At 41.4% G+C, this 18,428-nt stretch overlaps 1 protein-coding gene and 1 pseudogene across 1 annotated transcript in view; both read left to right on the forward strand.

Moving 5' to 3' along the window:
* EXOC2 (exocyst complex component 2) overlaps positions 1-17,169 on the forward strand; it is a 262,715-nt gene extending 245,546 nt beyond the window's left edge. The window contains exons 24-28 of the mRNA XM_054721573.1: positions 3,381-3,436; positions 3,623-3,745; positions 12,747-12,808; positions 15,171-15,230; positions 17,076-17,169. Of these exons, the coding sequence (XP_054577548.1) occupies positions 3,381-3,436; positions 3,623-3,745; positions 12,747-12,808; positions 15,171-15,230; positions 17,076-17,169 (395 nt within the window). The remainder of the gene's footprint in view (positions 1-3,380; positions 3,437-3,622; positions 3,746-12,746; positions 12,809-15,170; positions 15,231-17,075) is intronic.
* Positions 17,151-18,143, forward strand: LOC103297424 (60S ribosomal protein L12-like; annotated as a pseudogene).
* Positions 18,144-18,428: the final 285 nt, after the last annotated feature.

The following is an 18,428-nucleotide window of genomic DNA, read 5'->3' on the forward strand; positions in this document are numbered from 1 at the left end:
ATTAGAGAGGATTGGCTCCACCAAAGAAATTTTGTATACCTATTTAAACATCGTCGTATCTGACAGAAATAAAAAAAAACTAGTTATATATTTAGAACTGGAAAATATCAATTCAAAAAGTTGATTATAGTTCTTAGCCTTTGTCTCAACTTTTCTAAATAAGCCATAACTTGAATGACATTCGGGGAAAGATTCTTCTTAACACTGTTATGGTTAACACATAGTAGGGTTTTCCCTGTTCTGCAGAGAAGGAATTCTCATGACATGCAATTAATTTAGAAGGCATTCTGAAATATTCCACTCCAGTGAAAGTGATTGTTTTGGAATTACAATAAAGCAGAATTTTGTTTTTCTGTTTTTTTCTTACAAATTTAACTGCTTTCATTATAATGAAAGCTGTGTTTGAACCCTGTAACTCCCAGGACCCATCACATGCATTATTATCTTCTTTAATCCTCACTATAAACCTACAAGATTGGCACTGTTTTTATTCTCATTGTAGAAGAGAAAACTGGGCTCACAGTCTTCTTGCAGAAATTATAGCATATAGCTTATGAAATTGGGGTTTGATCCAAGATCATCTGACTTCAGATTCTTACATGGTTGCCGTGTGTGTACCTGCTTTGGAGTGAAGTGCGTTCACTAATTCTGTGTCATCTGAAATCTTGTATTTTGTCCAGTTTTTAACTTGCCTTATAGGATCAGATTGAGTTTGGTTTTGTCAGAATTTTCTCCCAGAAGTAATTTTTTAAAGATCAAAATAGTTATTCTGCATAATAATTTGACTTTTATCTTTACAAGTATCCTACCTTATAATAGAGAAACATGCAAATTGACCGCACCTCCACTATGCCCACGATTGGGCCTGCGAGAGGCTGGGGGCGGGACTCCGGATGGCCTATCCGGCGGTTGAGAAGACCAAGATGGCGCCGCCCAATCCTCTTAGTTCCAGGGGTCACGGGGGCGATCGCCACCCTGGGGGGGCGTGGCCAGGCTGAGCCAGCCGCTCCCTGGGGTCCCGGGGGCGATGGCCACCCTGAGGGGCATGGCCGGGCCGAGCCAGGCGCTCCCGGGGGTTCCGGGGGCGATCGCCACCCTGGGGGGGCATGGCCGGGCCCAGCCAGCTGCTCCCCAGGGGTCCCGGGGGCGTGGCCCAGCCCAACCAGCCACTCCCCGGGGATCCCGGGGGCAATCACCACCAGGGGGGCATGACCGGGCCCAGCCAGCCACTCCCCGGGGGTCCCTGGGGCGATCGCCACCCAGGGGGGCGTGGCCGGGCTGAGCCAGGTGCTCCTGGGGGTCCCTGGGGCGATCGCCACCCTGGGGGGTGCGTGGCAGGACTCGCCCAGCCCCTCCCAGGGTCCCTGTGAACATTTCAGGCATGTGGTTGCTGAGACCCAGACCAGGCCTCTGGCCATAGATTCATAGCTTTGTGGAGACCTAGGGCAGGGATCTCCCTCATCTGCAGAGAGACAGAGGTTCTGCAGTGCCCCCAAGACGTGGGTGGGCCCAGCCAGGGATCAAGGGGCATGGAAGGACTCCTGGCAGAGGGGCAAGGACCCTCACCCCTGAGGCGGGGGTTGAGGGGTGGAGCCACCTCCGTGAAGGGGTGCTGCACTGCAGGTTACTGGACTGACTGACATGATTCAGAGAAGCTCCCAGTGCTAATGGGCCTCGCTCAGGCGGCCTTCACACTTCAGAGCAGTGACTACTGCTCCTGCCTTGACCCAAAAGTAAGCTCGCGACACCCTGCCCCATAGCAGAGCATGCCTAGGCAGTGAGTGGGAAGCCTTCCACCTGCTTCGGAGAAGGGGGGGCAGTAAAGAATGGGGGAGAGGAAAGAATGTGGAGCATCCGCAATGAAGAGGTGCTTGAGAAAGAGGCTGGGAAGCCTGACTGGAAGGTTTGTTCTGTTTGCTGGGCCCGCTGCCCCTTAGGAAGCGCAAAGAGCATGGCTCTGAGGGCTTCCTGTGTGCTGAGTCAAGTTCCACAGCCAACTGGAATTGGCCTCAGTTTCCTGGTCTGTAAAATGGATGAAGCGTGTCCCAGTGCCTTCACTGAGCTTTGATGGCCAATTGAGATACTAAATAAAGAAAATGAGGGAAGAAGTGAGAAAGAAGAGGAAGGACAAAAAAACACAAAAGAAAGATTGAAAGGAACCTGTAAACCCATTGTCACTTAAATAGGGAATATAGTCAATAGTGTTGTAATGATGGTATGATGCCAGGTGGGTACTAGAAATATCGGGAACACTTTGTAAAGTATATGATTGTCTAACCACTATTCTGTAACTAATATAAAACCTGAAACCAATACAAAATAATGTTGAATGTAAAGAAATGAAAATTGGAGTGAAATTTTTATAAATTTCAAAGTTTAAATAAAAGCTATAAAGGAAGGAAGGGGAGAATAAAAAGTGTTTTTCATTTTGCCACTTCATTAAAAAGACAGTTGTCTTTATAATGTGCTTTTATACTTTTCTAAGTCATTATCTCATTTTAATTTCCGGGCTACTTAAAGACAAGATAAGTATTCCCTCCACTATTCAAAGAAAGGAAATCTTGGTGTCTGGTCCTAATGATTCAATCGTCAAGCCCTTATTGTAAAGCAGGGTTAGTAAAATTTTCTGTGCAGAGTCATATCTATACTAATAAAAGCCTTGGGGGTGATCAGGCCAGCAGGGGAGGGTATTTGTGGGCAATCAGGCCTGCAGAGGAGCAGTTAGGGGGCAATCAGGCCAGCAAGGAAGCAGTTAGGGGGCAATTAGCCAGGTAAGTGAGCAGTTAGGAGCCAGCGGTCCCGGATTGTGAGAGGGATGTCCAACTGCAGGATTAGGCCCGATTCCAGGAATCGGGCCTAATCCTGCAGTTGGACATCCCCCGAGAGGTCCCATATTAGAGAGGGTGTAAGCTGGGCTGAGGGACACCCTCCCCAGTGCACGAATTTCATGCACCGGGCCTCTAGTGATGTTATAAAAGACATTGAGCAGATGTTTTATAAGTTTTGGTAAATATCCTACTATTGACTATGTCTGTTAATTTGAGTGTGTGTATGCATATATGTGAAGAATATGTATATGAAGAAACGAAAGGACATTTTAAAGTTTCAATTTTGAAGGAGACTGACCAAAATTTATAGAGAACATAAACAATGACAGAATGGAAAAATAATGAAAGAAAACCCTTAAGTAATTTAAGCTTTTTTTTAAGCCTGTACAAAAATAGTCCTTTCACCATTTGATTCTCAAAAGGAAATAGACAACGGTGGTGTTACTTTCTGTTTCTCCTTAGAAAACTATACTGTGCACAGCAATGCCAGCAGGGTGACGGGCAGCTTATGTTTCCATTAAATGCCTTTTCCCTCCCCCATGTTGATTTCAGGTGTCAGAAACTATTTAAAAGAAGCATTGGTGAATATAATTGCAGTGCATGCAGAGGTAAGCTATCATTAGCTGTTCCTAAGAGGTACGGGTAACTGGAAAAAAGGAAAAAGAGGCTAATTTGATGACTCTTATGGTGATTTTTCCCCAAAATTTTTTGTGCATTCCTTTGTTTTTAACAAATTCAAGTCAGGATAAGTCACCATAATTCACCATTTCTCCTTATTTTAAACCTTCCTTCAGGTGTTCACTATTTCCAAAGAATTGGTGCCTCGGGTCCTGTCCAGGGTAGTGGAAGCGGTGTCTGAAGAGCTCAGTAGACTCATGCAGTGTGTGTCATCCTTCAGCAAAAATGGAGCATTGCAGGTACCAAAACCATTCCAGTCCATGTCTGACTGTATTCAATTTAAACATGTTACATGTGTTTTTAGTCATCAATCTTATGATAGAGGTTTTTTTGGTTGGGGCGTGTGTGTGTGTGTGTGTGTGTGTGTGTGTATGTGTGTGTGTTTTGATGGATCTGCTGATTTGTGGTGCACACCATCTCTCTTGCATAAGCCCTACCCATCCTGCCTTGTCTACAAGTTCCAGAGTTCCTGTGTCCTTAGAGCAGGGCAAGACTTTACTGACCTTATAAAATTATCTGAATGCAGATCCCTCTAAAGTTCTATGATATTTTTCTTTTCATTTTATAATTATTTCACTACATTTAATTTCACAACAAATTTTTAACAACTTTTAATAAGTTTTTCTAAACTATTCAATGTATTTTGCATAGAAATGACAAATAACTGTCTCTTTGCACTTATATTCCATTGGTTTATGTTGTAGTTATTTAAGTTGCACAATTACAATAACAAATATAACTTACATAAACCAGATGATTCTTGGTATGCATATAACCAAATTGGTAGGAGCCAAGGTGTGAAGGCATATGGGAGAGTGATGCCCTGCATGGGAGCTTTGATTGACCTGGAACATTGTGTGTTTTTAATAAGTCCTAGCAATTTTCTTCCAGTAATGGCTAAAGAAGCTCTTACCAGGCCAAACCCCTACAGATAACAACTATAATTTTTAGTAATATATAAAAATTTTTAAATTTCAGAAGAAAACCAAAAACATGAAGACAGTGAAGAAATGACCATTAGTGAGTGATTCTAGGAGAAATGACGCTTGGGTGTCATTTAGGCTTGAAGGATAGGGAAACCACAACTACAGGCAAGCAAGGAATGTAACCCAGAAAGCAGAAAGCAAGAGCTACAACTTGTGTTTACACTGCTTAAGTCTCTAGTTGACCCCTAAACTATGTATGCAAGGCTGGACTCCACTACAGCCAGCCCAATTAAGGCCAAAAGGACTAAAGTAAGAGTTAAAATGCTGCCCAAGAGCCAAGAGTTTTCAGTTTTCCTCCAAATAAGTAAATTGCTTACTAAAACAAGCAAAAACAGATCAACACTCTTCAGAGGCATATTGCAGAATCCAAAGTCTCTACAACACAACATGCACAATTTCTAGGATACAATCCAAATTTCATTGAAACATATAGACAGAACAAAACAGTAAAGCATGACCTATCTTCAGTAGAAAAGACAATCAACTAACAAATGATCCAGTTGTTGGAATTCAAAGACAAAGATTTTAAAGCAGTTATGTTCAGTGATGTAAAGGAGACTATGCTCAAATGAATGAAAAGATAGGAAATCTCAGCAGAAAAAGAGAAACCTTAAAAAAGAAACTAAATGGAAATTCTAGAATGAAATACATAAATGTGATTTATTTTGCCATCTACTAGTTCAGAATAACTGCAAAATAGAAAGGACAAAAAAAGTGAATTTATAGATTAACAGAAATTATCCATATGAAAAACAGAAAAGAATACTTAGGAGAAAATTAACAGAGCTCTAGGAACCCCTTGGGCAACGTCCAAAGTTCTAGCATACACATAATTCAATTTCCAGAGGAGTCAGAATAGCCAATGAGCACATGAAAGGGTGATCAGCATATCAATTGGAGCTCTCACACATTGATGGGAGTGTAAATCTTACAACTACTTTGGGAAAAACTCTTGCATTTTCTTTGAAAAGTAAACATATACATTCTCTATGACCCAGCTATTCTAATCCTAGGTATTTAAACGAGAACTAAAAACATACCTTCATAAAAAAAGCATACAAGAATATACCTTCATAATAGTCAAAAGCTGGAAACAGCCCAGGTGTCCATCAACAGAATAAACAAAAAAAGAACTGTGGTATGTTCATATAACCATGTACTATTCAGCATTAAGAAGGACAAACTACAGGTACCACCTGTATGAATCCCAGGAGCATTCAGCTGAGTGAAGGAAGCCTTACACCAAAGCACACATATGATTATATGGGTTTCTCATCTATGGTAGAAAAAAATCTTAGGAAAATGTTTTCCTCTGGGTAGTTGAGATTAAGTGGGAAGGGGCCTGAAGGAGCTTCATAGGGTGATGGTTATATACCTTGATATGGGTTTCCATTGCTCAGGTATATGCATCAGTCAAAACTCATCAAATAGTACACTGTAAGACTTGCCCATTGTGTAATATGTAAGTTTTAACTCAAAAAATAAAAAAAGAATTGAATCCGTCTACTTAGTTAATCATGCATGGTGAATTACATCAAAGCACTGTGGTGGGCTGATGGTTGCATGGATAAATGGTAGTGCTAGTAAGTGTTAATGGTCGAGTCTATGGGTCTACAAGTGTTCACTGTAAAATCCTTGCAAAGTCTATACATTTGGAAATTTTAGTACAAAAATATTGGTAGGCAAAAGTAATGGAGAGCATTTGTTACCTTGGCATGCTGATTAGGGGGAAATTTCTGCTGTGTTTTCAGTTGCCACCCAATTTTCTCTAAAAATTTAACAGTCTTTTAATATATAGTTAAAAGATCATGATTATTATACTAGTCCTGTTGCAGGAAAGCAGTAGCATAAATGTTGAGATACTGAACATTAATTAAAAGGAAGTTGTAGTAACTATAGTTTGACCTGACATAGGCAGTTTGGAAATTATAACAAAACTCGCCCCTCCAGTCTAATTACTTTTGCAACCTATTTACCTGATGGTAAAATTCCTGTCAAAGCTAGCAGGAAGAAATTAGGAAGAGATATTAGAATCAGCAACTTTTTCCATGTACAATAGGTCCTCAAATAACATTGTTTAGTTCAAAGTCATCTATATCCTACCTAATAAAATGGTAATATGTAAATTACCATCACTCCGCTACGCCCACGATTGGGCCAGCGGGAGGCGCAGGAGGCGGGACTCAGGGTGGCCGGGGTAGCCGATTGGGCAGGCGGGACGCTGAGCTTGTGTCGCCAGCGGTGGCACGAGCTCAGCGTCTGCGCCATGGCTGTGCTGCGGAACAGAAGGAGCCTCTGGGGCAGCGAGCTCATGTCCCGCTGCGGACCATCAAAAGCGGGGGAGCTGGGTGCCTGACTGCTCTGGCACCAGGCCTTTCAGAAGCCTCCACTGAGCCGGAGGCTTCTGAAAGGCCTGGTGCACCAGCGGACAGGCACACAGCTCCCCCGCGATGGAAAGCGAAAGCGTGGGAGCTGGGTGCCTGTCCGCTCCGGCACCAGGCACCTAGCTCCCCTGAGATCGAAAGCGAAAGCATGTAGCAGATCCTACACGTGCATGATTCAATCATGCACTGGGCCTCTAGTATATATATAAAAGGCTAAGTGTCTGTCCTTCCCTCCGACCAGTAGCTATGACACTCACTGACCACCAGGGGCAGATGCTCAATGCAGGAGCTGCCATGACGCGCACTGGCCATTTAAAAATAAACGGCACCACGGACCTGGTGGCAACAAACCAACACTCAGCTTCCCCCAAGTGGGACACAAGACCCCGCCACCACCCTGGAGCGACACCCCACCAAATCTCAGTCAATGCTGCCAAGACCCCGTGGCATAAAATGTGGCGCCCAGCCCAGCCCGGAAATGGTCACTGTGGGCGCCAGGTAAAGATGTTTACATAGCAACACCTGACTTCTCCCTAGCAACTAGCCTCCTTGCAATTTTTTCAGCCCAGGAACTCGGCTTGCTTTATAGCCAGGTGCAAACATTTTACAGTTCAACCAAATGTTTGTGAAGCGTTTTCACGTGCCTCATCTCATTTGATCCTCACAGAAGACCTGGAGTAGGTAGATAGGAGACTCGGTACAATCCTATTTTCTTTTCATTAGCTAGACAATGGAGATTTATAAAGTTTAGAAACTTGACCCGACTGAAAAGAAGAAATGGTGGAACTTGAAATTACTTCAGCTTTTCTCACTGTGCAGAATATAGTCAAACACTGCTGCAGTTAAATATTTTACCCTTTGTTCTCCCTACCTGATCTACAATAATAGTCTGCTTCATGTTGATATTTACTGCTGTGTTGCTGACAGTTATCTGAAAGAGAAGTTGGGGTGCTTCACTGGGCTGGAGAAAGTTTAGCTAAATCAGAAAGCAGGTCTAATTAAGCAATTTATCTATATACTAGTGGCCCGGTGCATGAAATTCGTGCATATTAAAAGGGAATTAATTAGAGGTAATATTTTAATATTGCTATTTGCCCTTTCTCTAAAATAGAAGTGTCAGAGATGAAAAATAATTAGTAAAATGTATATGAAAATCTCCCTCCTGTCAGAGTCTGGGGCGCTCTGCGGGACCCAGAGTCAAGTCTCCGCCCACACATGTGCACCTCAAAATTGTGCGAGACCCAGACACGGCTGGCCCCACCCCCATCAAGCCCCGCAGGGTGGGGGGCACAGCCTCAGGTCCCCCGGCCCGGTGCCAGGCAGGGGCATGGCCTCAGGTCCCCTGGCCCCAGCGCCAGGCGGGGGGCACAGCCTCAGGTCTCCCGTCAAGCCCCGCCGGGTGGGGGGCGCAGCCTCAGGTCCCCCGGCCCCAGTGCCAGGCAGGGGGCACAGCCTCAGGTCTCCCGTCAAGCCTTGCCGGGTGGGGGGCGCAGCCTCAGGTCCCCCAACATGGCTCCAGGCAGGGGGGCATGGCCTCAGGTCCCCCGGTGCAGCCTCAGGTCCCTCGGCACCGGGGCAGGAGGCATGGCTTCAGGTCCCCCAGCACCAGGGTCGGGGGTGTGTCCTTAGGTCCCCCAGCGTCGGTGTAGGAAGCAGTTATAGGGTTAAGCCTTGGACTGACCTGCTGGCAAAGTCGAAAACAAGTCCCAGCTTGGAGGGCACAGTCCTCTAAGCATAATTAAGCTTGATCTTGTAATTGCTCCCTAGATCTTTCCTGGGTAGCTAGTGGGCTGTGGGAGGGGCAGCAAGTGCTGCCAAAACAAGTGAAACTTACAACAACATTGTGGATTACCTTGTTTGTCCCTGATTATAAATAAAGCCTCAGCTTTGCAGTCTGGATCTATTCTGTGGCCTCAGCAAGGCACAGAAGATCCACCTAGACCCAGCTTTTTCTCTTTGTCTATCATTTCTCCATTCTTCATTGCCCCCGCTCAGGCTCGCCGAACCCTTGGCTGTGCTGGCGTGGCCCAGTTGGGGCGGGGGGGCAGCCTCAGGTCCCCCGGCGCTGGGTAGGGGGCGTGGCCTCAGGTCCCCAAGCCCGAGGATGCGAGGGTGTGAGGGCGTGATGACCATTTGCATATTAGCTCTTTATTACATAAGATTATATAGGATATAAAAGGCTAAGTTGACTCGCGCATGCACGATACATATAAAGCTCTCGCTGGCACCAGTCGCACACGTGTTTTGATCTGTCATTGTCGATCGTGAATTTGGTTGACACTTCTATTATAGAGAAAGGGTGAATAGCGATATTAAAATGTTTCCTCTAATTAATTTCCTTTCAATGTCCTTGAATCTGTGCACCTGGCCACTAGTTTTATTATAACGTTGATAAGAAAAAAATTGATTCCTGACTGGGGCTACTATCTGTTTGGGATGTGCACGTTCTCCCCACTGCTGTGAGGGTTTTATCTGGGGACTCCAGTTTCCTCCCACACCCCAGAGCTGTGCACTTGTCTACACTGTCCCAGTCTGTGAGTGTGGGGTGCATGATGTGCCCCTCGATGAAGGGCATCCTATCCAGGGTGGGGCCTGCCTGTGCCTTAGGCTGCCAGGTTTGGCTTCTGCCACCCAGGCTCCTGAAATGGAATAAGTGGGTTGGAAAATAATTATTTTTTTTGTTTTTATTAATCTTTCTTAAATATATGTATAGCTCCCAGTTATTTCAATGTTTAATATTAGCAGTGTTTGGGGTCTTTATTTAGAAGTTTGATTATGTTTTTGTGACCATAAATATGCCATAGGAACTTAACCTTTTGCACTCGGATGTCAAGTGTGACTCGACACGGTTAGCATTGGTAGCAGCTCTTTTTATACTCTTTGAATGTATTAATAATTTGAAATATAAAAAAATCCAAATAAATAAGTTTGTATGAAAAGAAACTCCAGTTTTTTATTCTACTGCCGCGCTTTGTAAAATCTGGGATATTTAAAAAATTAAATCCCGAGTAGAATAAAGGAATTGAGAAAAAAGCAAGCGAGTGCAAAGGGTTAACTCTTGTTTCTAGCAATTAGCCTGTGGTAAAATTGGTTTTGTTGAATATCGTTTCTCTTAAAGTTGCAGTTTCCAAGAACCTATCGATTGAGTAAGGACTCACCAGTCGTATGTCCAGGAGATGACCAGCCACCATGACTGTCTGGCTCCTAACATGTTGATACTTCCTTGGAACTTGGCTATCCCCCGTCACCCTTTTTTATTGAAATGGCTGTTTTTGACACCCTTCTCTTGAGCAGATACCTGAGAAAGACTACAGGTTAATGATCTTTAATGATCATTTACATGAAAGGCCAGTGCATCAGTCTTCAAACCTTCCAGAGAGCCAGTTGAGAGGAATGGAGAGACAGCCTGAGGATTTTAGCATGAAGTTTTTATGCATGCATTTGTTTTATGTATATTTTATAAATAATAACAACTTACAATTGGCATAATTCATAGGTTAATTAAAACACCTTGCTTGAATAAAATTTCTACATGAAGATTAATTTTACAGTGGCTTACTTAAACCTTCTAAAATATTCAACTACAAGTTCTACCTTATTTTTGTCCTTGATATTTTCTTTATAGGTATGTTTTTTATATAAACTACAGTATAAACAGTAGAAGTAAATTATCATACATATACTTTCTAGTTATAAACTATTTTTCAGGCTTCTAAAGCACTGAAAAATGAAATCAAACAATTGCTTTCTAAACAGAAGAGTTTCGCTGAATATACTGTATCTTAGATAAATCAGCTTTTATCTAGATTGGTTACAGATTTTGTAATTAACTCTAATTTGAATAGCTAGCCGTGTCATTTATGATTGTTTTACATTTTACGCACTCCTGGAGAATAGGGCTGTTTCTTCTCAGTGGTCTCCTGAGCATCAGCCATACTCTGGGTGCCTGAGTCAGAGATGGAGGTTGTGGGCTTTCTCACCAGAGGCACTTGTAGAACTCTGAGGAAAACTGGCCTGTAAGTAAAGTCACACTTCTTCAAGCTTGCAAACAAGTGTAAGCATTAGGTTAGCTTTTCTGCCATAAAAGTTTGTGCAGATTTAATTCATATACCATGCAGTATGTCTATAGGATAAAGAGTCTACAGCTCAGTGATTTTTTTAACTATGTTCACAGAATTGTGTAATCACCACAATCAATTTTGGAACATGACATCACCCCAGAAAGGAAACCCAGGCCCATTAACAGTCACTCTCCTTTCCCCCACCTACAGCATGAGACAAGTACAAGTCTGTTTTCTATCTGTATGGTTTGCATATTCTGAAAGTTTCATATAAACAGAATCATATAAGTACAGCTTTTTGTGACTGATCTCCCTCACTTAGCATAATGTTTGCAAGGTTCATCATGCTGCAGCATGGATCAGCACAGCATTTCATTTATGGCTGCATAATATTCCATTTTATAAACATACCACATTTTATTTACCCATTCATCATCTGATGAATATTTGGATTGTTTCCACTTTTGGCTAATATGAAGAATGCCTCTGTGAACATTCATTTACAAGTTTTTTGTGGACATATGTTTTCATATATCTTGGCTATATACCTAGGAGTGGAATTGCTATGTCGTGTGGTTACTCTGTTTTATCTTTAAATGACCTGCAGACTATTTTCAGAGTGACTGTATCATTTTACTTTCCTGCCAGCAATGTATGAGATTCCAGTTCTTCTACATCCTCCCAGTACGTCACTGTTATCTTTCAGATGACAGCCATCCTCGTGTGTGAAAAATGTTCTTTCTTTTCACTTTCTTGATGGTTTCCTTTTGAATGCAGGACTTTTTTAATTTTGGTGAGGTCCAATTTATATATATTTTCCTTTATTGCTTGTACTTAGATATAATTTCTAAGAAAGCTTGCCCAACCTAACATCATAGAGATTGATTCCTGTTTTATTCTAAGCATTTTATAATTTTGTTGCTTACATTTAGTTCTATTTTGAGTTCATTTTTGTGTTAAGGAAGGGCTCTAATTTCAGTCTTTCGCATGAGAATGTCCAGTTGTCCCAACATCACTTGTTGAAGAGACTATTCTTTGCCCATTGAATGGTCTCAGCACCCTTGTCAAAAATCATTTGATCATAAATGTTCATTTCTGGACACTCAGTCCTATTCTGTTTACCTCCGTGTCTGTCCATATACCATTGTCACACTGCCTTGATTATTGTAGCTTTGTAGTGAATTTTGACATCAGGAGGTGTAAATTTCTCCAACTGTATTCTTTTTCAAGATTGTTTTGTATGTTTGGAATCAACTTGTCAATTTTTGTTTTTTTTTTAAAAAAAAAGCCATCTGTGATTTTAATAGGCATTGTATTGAATCTGTAGAGCTTTAGCTTAGCTTTTGAGGTTAAAGGCAGTGTGCCTGGAAATGCATGTTTAAGGAAGTAAGCCAGCCCACGTCCTCAAATCTGTGCAGGAGGGAACAGCCAGGGACAGTATTTCAGACTCTCCTTCCTCTCACAGGCAGGCTAATAGGAAAATTACTGTTTAGATAGTAAACACAGATTGCTGGGAAATCCTTGTGTAGTTCGCACCTTTTACAGCAAAATATCTCACTCCCTGCCTTCACTCAGTCATACTTGACTGTAAGTTAATTTTTAGTCAAAGGAAATTTTGTCATAGCCAACTTTTTTGGACTGTTTCCGAAAGTGTGCTCTTAACTAATGGTGGAGGTAACCATGCACCTGCAATATTCTGTCAGCACTGTGTCTGTGGTGAACAGGCTGGAGACGTCGCCCTCACCACCTGCTCATATGTGATAATCGTCACAGGTCCTGATTGTCACTTTGTCCTTTCTTCTTCTTCAGGCGAGGCTTGAAATCTGTGCTCTGAGGGACACTGTGGCTGTCCACCTGACACCTGAAAGCAGGTGAGACGCTTACAGTTCTTTCTGAGCATTTGCTAAAAACAAAGCTGTGTTACTACTATATAAAGTCCTTTGAAAAGATAACTGGTCAGAGTGAATGCGTATGATTTTGTATGTGAAAATGTTTATATTTGATTGTTCAGATTTCTAGTTAAAAAGTGTACATCTCTACTAAGCCACGGATTCCTAAGACTGGTTCTTTGTAGCATAATTTAAAGGGGAAAAGATATAATATAATTTTACATTTCTCATTCTATAAGATAAATTTTAGTCTCATAAATGATGGAACAGAGCATTGCATTCTTCTTTAGAAAGGAGAAAATAAGAATTGAGTCTATTCATAGCAGGCCTTTCAGGACAGTTCAAACATTGTGATCCTCAGCATAAGAGGAAGCCTTGTGGTTTCTCTGTGAAGTTCTGTAGTGGAAATTTGATGATGATTTTTAGCTGTTTTGAATGAAAGTCAGGATTTCCTATCATTGAAATATCAGTAGGTGACCTGAAACAGCACTGACTACTTGCTTTTACAAAATTGTTTACTCCACTGGCAACATTACCCAGGAAATGCTGGGCAATGCTGTTAATGTGCATGAGAAGCCAAGTGGTAGACAAATGTTTAGGGTCTTTGTGCAATGCACATATTCCTTCATGTCCAGCTTTTGATAACATGGCTTATGCCATCATTCTTACTGCCATCGTTACAACAGAAAGACCTCTGAAATTATTTTCCTGACACAGTTAGCTTCTTTTTCCTGTTTATCATGGCCGACTAGAGCCATTTCTAGATGGCTCCCATGTTAGTTATTTAACCACACCTTTTCCCAGTCATTTTTTTTTTAACACTAAGTACTAAATAACAGGTGATAGAAAGCATCCCTTCTATGTTTGATGTGTATGCATGCCTTGTGTAAGTACCGATGTAACTCAACCTTTCATAGCCCAGGTTCCTCATTATAAAAGGAAGATAATAATACTTTATAGGCAAAGTTTTGGAGAAATTAAATGAGACAATATGTCAAGTCACCTTCTAAACTTTCAGTGCACTACAAATAATAGGTTGTATCTTCATCATCATTATTGTCATAATGTAAAAATAAAGAATAGAAGCATCACATTTTTGGATTAATGGAGAAGAGACTTACAGGAAACAGGATGATTGTGGAGATGTGCAGAGACTCCCTTGATGTCAGGAGAGATGAGAGCTGGTTTCATATTGTGAGGTTGCTGAGTGTGCCCACAGCTAGGCTGTCCCCGCACCCACGCCCTGCCCACCAGGAACAACTGAAGGGATCAAGTGCCAGTTTTTATGACTGTGTTGGGACTGCAGTCTCTCGATATGTTGCTAGAATACCTACCCCTAGTTTGGGAAATTCTGCTCAAAAGTTCTTTCCTGGTATGTTGAGGAAGATGTTTTTATAATACAAAATCAGAGACCACTTTAAAGGCATGAATAATTATATTTATGTATTCACCTTTTTCTTAGTGAATGGTAGAGCATTGGCCTGCACACCGAAGGGTCGTGGGTTCGAATTTGGTCAAGGGTTGCAGGTTCAAACCCCAGCCCCGGTCAGGGTTCATGCAGGAGGCAACGAATCCATGTGTCTCTCTCACATGGATGTCTCTCTCTCTCTCCCTCCTTCCCTCCCTCTCTCCCTCCCACCCTCTCCCTCCCTCATCCTTCCCACTCTCTCTAAAAATCAATGGAAAAAATATCCTTGGGTGAGGATTAACAAATAAATAAATAAATAAAATTCACTGTTTTCTTTTTCATGAAATGAAATAATGCTGACTTTTAAAAATATATATACATCTCTCCATTATCCTAAAAATTTTAAACATAATGATAGCTAAATTCTATTTTTTTAAAAACTGTGTTCAGTCATTATAAGATGTTGACTGTAAATCGGACCTAGACACATCAATACTATAAATGTCCCCATTTGTGTAATCTTTCACAGGTCATATTTCTACTTTGTTTTCCTTCCTTTCTGACCAGTTTCTTTATCTTGAGTTCAGTTTTGTTTTGAAATAAAGACTTTTTTAAAAAAGTAAACACCCTCATTTAACTTTCACCACCCAAATTGAATAGCACCTTTTTATAAAGTTCCATTTTTCCTTTAGTTTTTCAAGTTCTGTTTCATTTCCTAAATGAGTTTTTGACCCTACTCCTGCAAAGCCTCTGGAACTAACCTTCACTTTTTCTTTTTCTGTTGTTTTTCATTTGTACTTTTTCTCACATATCTACATGCTTCACTGTTTATACTAGTTTCTTTATGTTTAATATATGCTTAAGAATTCTTAATGATGCTCTAATCCCCATGAGAACCTGCAGTGTTTCAGCTCGGTGTTGCTGCTTGTGTTCCAGGTCCAGTTTTAAGCAGGCTCTGGAAGCACTGCCCCAGCTTTCCAGCGGAGCAGACAAGAAGTAAGTGCTCTGTGCTTTCCTGGGAGCCCGGTAGACGTGCTGAGCACAGTGCTGCTACCTGGAAGTACTCTTTCTATGAACAATGAATTGGATTTAAGGAAGAGCAGTATTGAGTAGCCCTTGGTCGTATGCATCATGCTAGCTGTGCCTGCTTGTCTCCCAATGGCAGAATATGGAAAAACCCTTCTTCTGGCTTTACGGCAATTTAGAAATTAGTTATTTTCTTGGTTTAAGTGACTATTATAGAAAACATCATAAGAAAGTTTATTTCAACTCAGTCAATTATATCTCTCTTAAATTTTGAAGACGATACTACTTAGAAATTAAAAGAGAGGACAGTATAGTAAAATGCAGGGCCCAAAAAAAATAAAATAAAAGGCAGGGCCCAGTGATTTGTACTCTGCATATATAAGTATTAAGAGAGAATAGATTTGTAAATATGATATAATGAAGTTATATATGTTTCACTAGCACTATATTGATTGTCTCAGTCTGAATCTAAACTTTGCTACTCATGTAACAGGAAATTCTGACCTTTGACAAAATCTAGGCCAGGTCATTTCATAAATGCCCAGTCTACCCTCCGTTGAGGCAGTGGAAACATTGTAGATCTTTGGTCCTCCAAGGTAACTGAAGTCCACCCACCTTTGCATTTGGCTGATCAGCCCCTAAACAAATATTTATGGTGGTGGTCAACTACATGAAACACTCAGGCTCTGGCATCTAACACAGATGATGTTGTGCAAACTAAAAGAGCAGAGAGATTGCATGGGGTTGGCTGATGGTAGGAGTGTCATGGGGACACTTGGACTGGGCTGGGAAGAGTGGGCAGCAGACCAGTTCTTTTGCTTGTATGTTCCTGTGTATATTCCTGAATGGACAAATGGATGGCTGTGCAGTGTTCACACCTATAACCCTTTCTACCATTTTTTTACTTCCTTCTTCTCGCACTAATTCTCAAGCTCTATATAAATTTATTACAAATTGTGTTCATTTATTTAAAATAAATACGATAAAAGATTAAAACAGTTACCATTATTTTTAACATATAGAATATGGCTCAAAAGGCTAGTGCTTTTGGGGGGGAGTCAAGAAGATCAGGTACTCTGTTGTAGTCCTGGGTGGACTGTGTTCTAGATCTGTTGGGACAGTGTCCTAATACTGAGCATTGTCAACCCCTGAAATAACCTCTCAATCCCAGTAGCAGTAAGCCCACTTATTGGTTGCTTCATCTGAACCAGATGAATCTAAGATCCCTTCTGGACTTAAAATTAAATGGACAAATCAGACCAATTAAGGAAACAAATTGAGTTGTCAATTTGCCCGGTGGACTTAGAAGTAAACCTGATTCCTCTGGCTTTAGTTCACCACTTGCCAATATTTGTTAAAGACAAAATACAAAATAAGAGGAACAGAGACTAGACAAATTGTTGCCCCAGGGTGGGGGTAAAGGGAAATGAGGCTAAAAGGGGCAGCATGAGAGAACTTGGAGAAAGATCGACCTATTCTGCATCCGGTTATGGGAGTTGTTAGTCTGCTAAGTATTTAGCAGCATTCATAGGACTGTGTGCCAATAAGACTACATTTTAATTTTTGAAAAGTGAATGAAGAAAATGTACAGGTGCAAAAAATCTGTTTTAGGGAGGACTCTAATCTTAGGGAAGGGCACTGGAGAGATTTTTATATATGAACATAATTATGTATCTTCCTTTTTACTCCTTTGATTGACTGGTTTCGTTATTGAGTAGAATCCATCGATGAATCATGCAGTTGGCTCCCGAGTGTTTTCTTATATTGCTGGACAAGCTTCCTTCTGTCGGCTGTAAATAGTCTCTGCTCCTGCAGGTTACTGGAAGAGCTGCTGAACAAGTTCAAGAGCAGCATGCACCTGCAACTCACCTGTTTCCAAGCTGCTTCTTCAGCCTTGATGAAAACATAAATGCCTCCAAAGTAAGGGTTGTCCAAAGATAACAAGTGATGAAGTTATTCTCTTTAAGTGCCCTAAAGGTATTTGTATATAAAGCATTACATTTGCAGTTTTTCTCCTTTTTTTCTTCTTCTCCTGAATTAGTAGCTTAGAAAGATGTTGATATATGTTTTATTTCAACCAAAATACCCTTGTTTGAAATGCCAAGCTTATTAAGAAATTCACAGCTTTAGGCTTTTGGCTCGGAGGAAGCTCAAATGCAACTTTCTTTGGTCATCCCGAATCCGGGTTCATCCGACATCAGCCACCTCCACCATTCCACCGAAGTTCAAAAAAAACTCGTATACCTAAGGTGCACCTGTGAGGAAGTGGGTGCCACGTCTGCTCTGGCCCCCAAGATCGACCCCCTGGGCCTGTATCCGAAAAAGGTTGGTGATGACATCACCAAAGCAACCGGTGATTGGAAGGGTCTGAGAATTACAGTGAAACTGACCATTCAGAACAGACACGCCCAGATTGAGGTAGTGCCTTCTGTCTCTGCCCTGATCATCAAAGCCCTCAAAGAACCGCCAAGAGACAGAAAGAAGCAAAAAAACATTAACCACAGTCGAAATAACACTTTTGATGAGATTGTCAGCATTGCCCGACAGATGCAGCACCCATCTTTAGCTAGAGAACTCTGGAACCATTAAAAAGATCCTGGGAACTGCCCAGTCTGTGGACTGCAATGTTGATGGCCACCACCCTCATGACATCATAGATGATATCAACAGCGCTGCAGTGGAATGTCGGGCTAGTTAAGAACTACAAAGGAAAATATTTAAATTAAAGATTATTTGACAACCAAAAAAGAAAGAAAAGAAATACACAGAATATTGTCTGTCTTAAGCATATTAACCATTGTAGCCAATATGACTATGATCCTGAATATTTGTGTTATTTTAAATATCTAGTATAGAGCGTTCATCTAATAAAGAATGTCTTCAATGAAATATGTAATTTAGTTGACATTTTTTCCTAAACATCTTTACTCAACATTTTCATTAGCTATATAATTTTTTTAATTTTTTTCTAAGGTATTATATGTGTACATATCTTACCATTGCCCCCCCACCCAACTCCCATACATGCCCTCAATCCCCAGAGTTTTGTGTCCATTGGTTATGCTTATATGCTTGCATACAAGTCCTTTGGTTGATCTCTTATCCCCCACCTCTCCCTAACCTTCCCGCTGTAATTTGACCTTCTGTTTGATGCTTTACTGTCTCTGT

The sequence above is a fragment of the Eptesicus fuscus genome, chromosome 9, assembly GCF_027574615.1.
Source record: "Eptesicus fuscus isolate TK198812 chromosome 9, DD_ASM_mEF_20220401, whole genome shotgun sequence".
Lineage (NCBI taxonomy): Eukaryota > Metazoa > Chordata > Mammalia > Chiroptera > Vespertilionidae > Eptesicus > Eptesicus fuscus.